The sequence below is a fragment of the Spinacia oleracea genome, chromosome 1 (genome assembly GCF_020520425.1).
Source record: "Spinacia oleracea cultivar Varoflay chromosome 1, BTI_SOV_V1, whole genome shotgun sequence".
Taxonomy (NCBI): Eukaryota; Viridiplantae; Streptophyta; class Magnoliopsida; order Caryophyllales; family Amaranthaceae; genus Spinacia; species Spinacia oleracea.
The window spans coordinates 9,475,159-9,484,504 of record NC_079487.1 but is presented as its reverse complement, the minus strand read 5'-3'; the positions used below and the strand labels follow the sequence as shown (position 1 = coordinate 9,484,504).

At 38.2% G+C, this 9,346-nt stretch overlaps 1 protein-coding gene across 1 annotated transcript; it reads right to left on the bottom strand.

Moving 5' to 3' along the window:
- Nucleotides 1-911: 911 nt before the first annotated feature.
- Nucleotides 912-9,203, bottom strand: LOC110787852 (kinesin-like protein KIN-12B). The gene is made up of 16 exons (XM_021992492.2): nucleotides 8,696-9,203; nucleotides 7,956-8,093; nucleotides 7,777-7,860; nucleotides 7,571-7,696; nucleotides 7,421-7,480; nucleotides 7,294-7,347; nucleotides 7,114-7,206; nucleotides 6,285-6,380; nucleotides 5,651-5,796; nucleotides 5,286-5,435; nucleotides 5,061-5,193; nucleotides 3,933-4,982; nucleotides 3,755-3,853; nucleotides 3,516-3,668; nucleotides 2,629-3,420; nucleotides 912-1,439 (listed from the first exon to the last, which is right to left on the bottom strand). Exons 1-16 carry the CDS (start codon nucleotides 9,017-9,019, stop codon nucleotides 1,122-1,124), a joined length of 3,816 nt encoding a protein of 1,271 aa, XP_021848184.2. The 5' UTR covers nucleotides 9,020-9,203; the 3' UTR covers nucleotides 912-1,121.
- Between the last annotated feature and the right edge of the window lie 143 nt (nucleotides 9,204-9,346).

The following is a 9,346-nucleotide window of genomic DNA, read 5'->3' as shown; positions in this document are numbered from 1 at the left end:
GATAGTGATATTGTCACTAATCCCTTACATTTTAACTACGGGTTATCAATTATGCTCCCTTTAGACCTCTATCCCAAATTAATTTAGGATGTTAAAAAATTATGTTCTATAAATTTTCCAAAGTATCTTTACTAATTTTAAGTTATGACTAATGGAGAGAGTGTATGAATAACTTCGCTATAATACCATTTAATAATCAATTCCAACCAATTGATTGTTGGTTCAGTGTTGATTGGGGCTGAATTTGGTAGGGAGAACCCGTGTTCGATCCCCCGCAACAACAATTGGGAGGGGACTGGAACCTATCCACCCAGAACCCGCCCCGAATCCAAATTAGCCCTAAGGGTGAAACGGGTGCTAACACCAGGGAAAAAAAAAAAAAAAGGAATCAATTCCATGTCCACATAACGCATATCACGACCGTTCTACCTTCCTTACCCACCTTCGGCCACCAGTACCACCCACTCTAGTTGTGGTTACCAGACTTACCATTACTCAAATATATTGTCATTTTTTAGATAAAAAAACATTTGTAGAAAAATTGTAAACCTGAATAATTTCCCCTGTTGTTTTACCTGCAACCACACAACCAAAAAAGCAAATGGACATGATCTACCAATCCACTTGTAGATTGCCTGCCATACTCTTGACACTGAAACAATCTGGATTTAAATGATTCAAGTTTCAATTAAAAAACATCAAACTTTGATCATAAGATCTTCCTTGAGACCCTTTGTCCCTCCTCACCTTTTGCCCTATCCAAATCCAAACCATTCACACCAATGTGTGGGACCATCCCAATCCAAATTGAACAATTTATTTTCTCCTCTTACCCATACTTAAATATCTGGTTAAGAAATACATTTATTATAATAGGAATTACAAACAGATGAAATTAACAAGGACTGATCTACAGAAATTTGAATCTTATAACTGAGGCAACTCAATTTGAATACATTGGATTACAAAAGAGGTAAGAAATAACATTGGGCCTCACAAATGGTGAGGATTTCTAACCTATATCCCTTGGTAAGCAATACAAGGTACACTATATCGAAATAATATATAACAAATAAACTGTTAGTAAATTTTACATACAGAGAAGCAACTGAATTTCCTACCTATATGTTGCATCTGTCGTATCCAGAGTACCACGAAGAAGGATCTGTGAATTTAGATGACAACTCATCGTCTCCGTTGTTATAGAATGCCTGAAACTCTTCTTTCCACCGCTCATCACCAGCACTGTGTTCCTCCTCAGCATCAAATTTAGCCACACTGGATTCATGATATGATTCTTTTTGTAAAGGCTCTTTTGGTACACGGGAGTCAGCAATAATTTGATTCAATGTACTAATTTCAGTTTCGTGCTTTTTCTTTAATTCATCAATCTGCTTCTGAGACTTCTCAGTTTCTTCTTCTGCAACAGCTGCACGCCTCTGAAAATTTTTGTAGTGTAAAATCTTAGCATAACCTTAAATCGAATTTTAAGCAGAGAACTAACAACAGACAACAAGAGTGTGATTAATCAATGCCAAGGATTCTGTTTTGCACTACAAGTCATGTTAAGTTATCCAGTCAAGTTATCCCCTCAAGTTATCCAGTCAAGTTATTAAACCTATGAACATGCCAAATCAAACGTGGGGATAATACAGTGGATCATTGTGACAATGCCAACCCAGCATCTGTTTCCATGCATTGCTTAATATGGTAACTCGGAAAGTATAAAACTAAAAAGCAGCACCCTCACAGGGTCATTTGGTACGTAAGTGGAGCAACATACTTGGGAACCTTTTCTTCCACACCTTTTTATCTTTCTCAACAAATCTCTCCACAATCACTTCGGGTTCTTTAAGCAAGATAGCACTACATTGCTCCTTTTGAATTTTTGGTGGATCGTGAGGTTTTGATAGATGACTCACTTGTTGCGAAAGTTGAAACAATGGTGGCAAGGTTAATTGATTTATATGTAATTTTCAAGTGAGGTCTCATGCAAATGTCCTTGGTAAATCAGTACCTTTTGTCCACCCCATAATATCTTTTTTCTTCATAAAATTTCAGTTCCAAACTGTTGGTGCCAAAGAGGTTGAGAATTGGATGGTTGATGCCTTGATGGTAACAGTTTATGAAGAGAGTGGCAATAACAGACTTCATGTTTTTGTGGGTTTAATAAATAAACCTTAGGGTTTATAGGTTGATGCTTTGTTCTATTCACCTAAAATCTCTAAGCTGCTCTTATAAGAACTAGTTGACACTAATCTGAACTAATTTTTCCTGATACTTAGTTTCCCCCCTTAAAGCCACAGACAATTTTCTGATCTTATATGGGTATACAAAATTCTCTACAGATTCTAGCAGCTAAGCCAATTGACATATCACAGGAGTATTCAACTGAATCAGCACTAGTGTAGTTTTTATGATATTTTGTTGAGGCAAGCAAAAAAAAAGGAACCTAATCTTATAAGAATTATCAGTTTTCTGTCAAACTAACCAACCAAAAACGTATTCATTGTCTCTCCTTTTTATCATTTAAATGTTGAAGGTATGACCAGTTGACCACTGGGAGAAACAAGGAAACAGAGGAAGACGACCAGACAGCACAAAAGAATAAGACACGTTTTAACTGACCTCGGCAGCAGCTACTGCTTCTTCACCTTCTTTCAGGCGTACAAGTAATTCTCCGGCAGCCTGCAGAGCTTCTGCGGTGTCTCTTAGTTGAGATTGAAGCATTTTGTTTTCATCCCTGAAATACCGCCTCTCCCTATCTCTTTCAACTTTCAATGCTGAAACCTCTGCTGCAAGGGCATTGATAAACTTTGACTCTGCCCCTCTGACCCCGGCTTTGGCAGCTGCTTTCTTAACATCGTCTATTCCTTCTTGCATCTGTCTACGCCTTGCAAGCATTTGAATATGTCTCTCCTCAAGGTCTGCATGCTGTTCTAGCATACGTGCTTGACCCTCCATTGCCAACTGCAGGGCTTCTTTTAGCTCCTCTGAGCACTTCCTTTCTGACTCTAGTTCTCGCCCAAGCTCTTCAGTTTGATAACGACTAGATTCAAGTTCCATTTTTAGCTCTTCTGCTAGAGATATCCATTGACTTTCCACCTCGGTCCACCGAATCCTTTCCTGTTCGAAAGCATTGTCCTTAGTTGATTCTGGTGTTGGGTCCAGTGGTTGAGATGAACTCTGTTCACAGGGGTAAGTCAACTTCAAAAGAGACTTGCGTTGCCTAGCAGCCATGGGTGAACTATCTGTATAATATTGAAGCTGGCTCCTTAAATCATGAATTTCCTCCACTAGGATATCCTTCTCGCCCATATCAAAGAAGCTTCGCAATCTCTCCAACTCTTCCTGAACTCTTCTTAACTCAATTTTGGTTTCCAAGACCTCGGGATGGTTTTCATATTTCTCCTTGAGTAGCTATAGATGGCAAGGTTATTTCCAAAGAAAAAGGTCAGTAAAGCACCAAGCAATGTTCATATTGCAAAATATACAATAAAAAAAGAACAACATACCTCATGTTCTCTGCGAACAGATATGAATTCTTCTTCCATGAAGTCCTCAGTAGGTAACACACCATCCATAAGGTTCTCAAGGCGAATTATTTTATCCTCTCGCATTTGACTTATAATTGCATTGCATTCCCTTTCATGTTTGTACTGCTGAACCTGTACAATAGTGGTCATATAGTCAGCAATTTAATTAAAGTTAAACAAGGCTGAAGTAGCCATGAGGAAATTTCGATTGAACTTGCCAGACGATTTAGTTGTGCAATCTCATAAGTTTGCTTGCCACAGAAGTCCTCAAGCGCCATTTCTCTCCTAATCGCTCCAGCCAGAACTTTCTCTACAGCCTGTTGCAGTTGTATCATTATGCCCACGTTCAATAGATGTCATAGAAGAAACGACAAGCCACAAGTAAAAGAGACATACCTTCGGAACATGATTCTTGGGCTTTTCCACTGACCTATCCACAGGAACCAACTGAAGATTTGAGGGGTCATTCACTTCTTTTACATCTCCGTGAATAGACTTGTTCTTGCAATTACTACATAGGTAGCTCATGCCATCTATTACTGGCATCTCAATAGAGTCTGGTAGAGTTTGAATACCTACATCAACTTTCTCAATAGGTAATATCGACTTCAGTTCTGTAGGCTTGAAAGACAACCGGAATGTTGATTTCCTGAAAGCAGAACTCTTCCCCTGATTATCAATGATCTCAAGACCATGATGAACGCTAGCTGCCAAATGTTCAGAAGTGCTACGTGCAGTATTGCCTGAGATAATAGCCAGGGCAAGCTGGGAGTTCCTTTGAAAAGATTTCGCCAATGATGCATGAGCATCATTCTTACCTACTCCAAAGCCTTCTATGTCTTTCTGAGACGCAGTTAGCATTGATGAAGTTCTTAGACTCTTCCTACTACTGCTAACCATTCTTGGGGAAACACTCGGAGGGGGAGATGGCAGAATAGGGGAAACATCCAGGGAGCCATTTGAAGGATTATTTGTGGCCTCAGCATCCACTATATCTGATGAAGACACCAAGAATGTAGAACCATCCTCAATTAGCTTGCATGGCGATTCACTCACAACCTTCTCTTCTATCTTTATGGCGTCATTTCCCTCGGCAGACTGGATTGCTCCTCCATCTACAATGATATCATTATCATCTATTTCTGAAATTCCCTCTTCCATACTCACATCTGATACTTCAGAGCTTTGCTTCTCATTACATCCATCTTTGCGTTGGCTAATTTCAAGGCCATTTGAATGTTGACGAACAACATTGCAAAGTTTCTCAACAGCCTCCTCATCAATTTCCATCTCCTCATCACCATCAGCATCTAAATGATGCAACACCATTGGGTGGTTGAGGCTGAGCTTCAGGAGACTTAAACTTTTGCGTGCATTCCAACTGTTTGCGTATGCAGCCTTTGGATCACTTTGGTTTTTATTTGCCTTCATTCGGAGTAGTTCATCCTGTTCCGTATAACCAAGCACGAGTTATTTTCTACACCGCCTAATGACATGTTACTACGGCATTTTAGACAAACCTACCTTAAGTTGCCTTATCACTTCTCTTAAAAAATTGACGTCATCTTCTTGCATAACTTCATTAACAACAGCCTTGTTTTTAATGGCCTTTGCACGCTGTGCAAACCTCAATGTGCTAAATGTCTCACTCTTACAGCTGTAATTATCAGTAGACAATCAGCAACTATTGTATGGGACAAGGGCAAAAAGTGCATAAGTTTTGGAAATGATAAAGGACTATAGCATCACCTTTGGGCTGGAGAAATAGCACAAATCATTGCCATTTTTGCATTACCACCCAGAGATTCCTGAAGCAAAAATGTCAATCTGGAGTCTCTATACGGAATATGCCTTTGCTTTCCAGTTTGGGAGATTTCAGCAAGAATATTTATCAAATTCCTGCGAATGACTTAGCATATGAGGAAGATGTAGCTTTACCCATGCAGCAACAGCAACATTAAAAAATAATATGAAGTACTTTGTATGCAACAACCTAACTAGCTCCGAATAAGATTCAATTTGTATACACAGAAAATAGAGGAACCAAATAGCTCCAAATAAGATTCAATTTTAAAAATATCGCTAAGAGAACTAAATGAAACTGAATAACATACCCCAACTGTGAAAGGGATCGGTTGATATTGCCTGCTTCTTTCAGCCGCTCTCCAGCTGCACCAGTTAACTTTTGCCTTTCTGACCCGGCAAGATCAACTAAATTTATTTTACTTGTCTTTAAACTACTCAGGCCATCAGACATGCTCTACAACATTAAAACTTCATATTAGTATCAGTATGTCCATGAAAGATACTGGAAACAGCCTTGCATTACATAATTAAACACACCACCACTTTTCTTTTTTCTTTTAATGTGGTGATATCTAGCCTTCCCCCATTTCTTAAAGGCTCTACAGCTGAAAAGACCAGCTAATTATGCCCATAATTGGCATAAGTATCTCGTTCATTTCCTATTTTGGTATAGTGCTAACTGCAAAACCCCGTCTAGTGACAGTTGGTTATTAGCTACCTTCAGCTTTTCAGGAACCCCCATTTTCGATTTCATAGAATGCTATAACAGGTCCATATGGAGTGGGAGAAAGCATAGCTTCGGCCATGAAGGAGGTGAGAATGGTCTTCCTGTGGCCTTTTCAAGTATGGCTAGCCTATACTTCCGCAGAATAATTTGAACTAGGCATATTACTGACTGTTCAAATAACAAATTGTCCAATATATTAAAGAGGGTAGAAGTACCTTGCATTGTGATTCAACCGAACAAGTGAAAACACTATGTGAACGTGAACTTTCTGCATTTATACTTGTTGCCCCTGTTCTACGGTGTGACAGTCCCTGCACATTTGAGATGAACAGGTTTTATACATACAGATGCTGAAACATGCAAAGAGCTTCAAACTCGTTGAAAAACATATTGAACACAATCAGAACCCATTCGGGATATTTTTTTCAAATATGTGTAATCTGGATGGCTCACAAATAAGTATAACACGTGGAAAAAGTTTTAGAAGGTCAAATGGCAGCAAAACAATTGCAAATAGAAAATATGTATTTAAACTGCACATCTTTTATTCCATTTTAGACAGAATTCTTAGACAGTATCACAAGAACAAGAAACATAATGTATTACTCAAAGATGGGATCATCCACATGTTGAGATAGATCTCTTAGACGAGCTTTTCCTCACAAATTAATCTTCTTGGATTAAATAAGGTTTTATTTAAGTAACGTGTTTATGAACATTTTAAGCATACCATTCCAAATATTATCCAAGGTGCTGATTAATTGCCAAGAGTGAGAATGTCCACTCTCCAGAAAACTGATGTTAAACATACTACAGGCCACTTAACAAATTTGACATTGGCAAGAACTTGCTGCATGGGGTTATCTGATGAATGAGACAAGTGTATATAAGACGACTAAGCTAGAAATTTGTTAATTCTTTGAAAGCTAAGTAGTAAGTAGTCCTTATTTCGGCATGTTTTGTCATGAATATCATAATGTGCGAATGCATTTGATACTTAAAGGGACTACTTAAGAATATTTTAGAGGTAGAGGACATTCAAACCTTCAACAAAAGCCGAATCACATCCTTAGCTGTTGATACACACTCTTCTGTCAGATTTTCCACATAAACTCCCGATTTGACATCTTCCCTTATCTGAGAACAAAGTTAGAAAGAAAGTCCATGATGACCAGACTAGTTCACCACCTGTACAGCATAATCCATTAAAGCAATGCCTCAAACCTGAAGATTCTTCTGACTTGGATCCAACAGATCAGTAATTTGTTCATTGTAAATCTGCATTGCAGAAATAAAATGAGTTGCATATAGTTATCTAATAAGAGAAGTTAGAGAAGGCACAGTACTCTACCTCAAGAAAAGAACAACGACACTGATACGTAAGTTGTTTTCCTGCATGCTTAACTTGTTCCTGGAACACCATAAAACAAAGAGAACAAACACTATTTTATGATAATTCTCCTAAAAAATTTTGGTAAGAATAAGGGATATGAATATTAACCTCATTTATCCTAGCAAAAAGCCGTTCGAAAACACGAGGTGTTAAACCCTGTTGTTCATTTGCTAGGTTGTCTTCCAGCAAAGCATTGGAAGGTCCCCACATTGTATACGTTTTTCCACTGCCCGTCTAACCAGACAAATTAAATACCATATGATTAGAACATTGGCATCATTAAACTTTTAGTGAAGATTGAGTTTTGAAATTACCTGTCCATAAGCAAACACAGAACTGTTGAACCCAGCAAGACAGTTCTCAACAAGAGGAGCTCCTACATGCTGGAAAATGTCTAGCTGAAAGAGACAAGGTTTAAAAAAAAATGAGTTTTCCATTCACACACATCTTGTATTTAGATTTTAGAATGAAAAATAATAAAACTCAAACTTGCCTGGGTTGCCTCCATATCAGCCACAGAGTCAAACGTGAAGGTATGGTCATTGATTATCAAAGAATCGTTTGAGATTTTCTTAACTATCATTTCCCCATCTCGCTCGTCCTTGTTTAATGGCCTCATTCGCACTACCACCTTAAATTAATGCAACAAACTACCAGTTTAATAACAGACAGCAAGAGCAATTTTACATCCAATCTTCGGCAATTCGGCAAATATACTTGAACATACAAGGGACAAGGGAAGCCTGAATCAGTGGCTTTGGTCTCAAATGTTCAAAGCAAGGAACACTCCATTTTCTTCTTAAAGTTAGGCGATCGCATAAATTATTACTCCATAACAGAATTGAGTTTTCAATTACGCAAGAAGAAGTGATAAGTAGAGCGAAAACGATACTCTGACTTTGGTCTCAAATACTTAATTTACGAACCACTTTAACATTTGCTTACATTTTTATACACAAACTATAAACTTGCCGAATTTGGACATTTACAAACTATGAACTTCACAAAACCCCCCAAAAATTTCCAAGAAACACAATGATAAAAAATAAAACACACTCAAAGATTATTCAATCATTAGTTATAAAAATTCTTACTTCCCCATTATTTATGCACAAAAAGCAAACTAAAACTTCAATCAAATTTGTACTCCAGTAAACCCTAAACAAGAACACGCTAGAATTGCACAAAAACACAAAACAAAAAAAATTATCCAAGAACAATCCATAAGCTCACCTTAACCCCAGAATCAATAGACGAAGAAGTGGAAGGTCCTCCAACAACGACATCCAAAATAGCATCGTTACTGAGCTTGCGCTTCAGAGGATTAGAAGAAGGTGGTCGCGGCGGAAGAGGACTCTTCAACTTCCCCGCCGGCGAAGGTTTTCCGGTAATCACATCGGAAGGATCCGAGTTTTCTTTGTCTCTAGGAGGGCATTTCTGCTTGCGAAGATGACTGGATGATTTCGACTTCTGTGAATTAGGGTTAGGGTTAGGGTTTGGTGGAGTGGAAAGCTCCGATAATGGAGAAGGTGATTTTGGGAGCATGAAATGCTTCATTATTGATTGATTGCTACTCTCTGCAACTTTCTGGAGAGAGAAAACTGAAGCAGAAGATGAAGAAGACAGAGATGTGAAGAGTTCGGAGGAGAGAGAAAGGGGGGAAAGTGTGAAAAGTAGCCGTTGAAAGAAAGATTTGAAATGTTTTTGGGCAAAAAAAAAAGCAAAAAAAAGAAAGTTTTGTATTTATTTGACTTTTTGAAATGTATTGGATCTGACTATCTGAGGGAGCGTTTTTATTGAATTTTATTGGAGTTGAACCGTTAGAATTGGGCCGTTTTGGGTATAGCTACACCGTTGGCCCACATAAATTATTACTCATATAAA

Excerpts from the sequence above, each read along its gene's own strand:
- LOC110787852 (XM_021992492.2), bottom strand. The coding sequence starts at position 9,019 with ATGAAGCATTTCATGCTCCCAAAATCACCTTCTCCATTATCGGAGCTT. Across the intron at positions 8,094-8,695 it reads CTATTGATTCTGGGGTTAAG|GTGGTAGTGCGAATGAGGCC; the intron begins GTGAGCTTATGG and ends CATTAATTTAAG. Across the intron at positions 3,669-3,754 it reads TTGCACAACTAAATCGTCTG|GTTCAGCAGTACAAACATGA; the intron begins GCAAGTTCAATC and ends ACTATTGTACAG.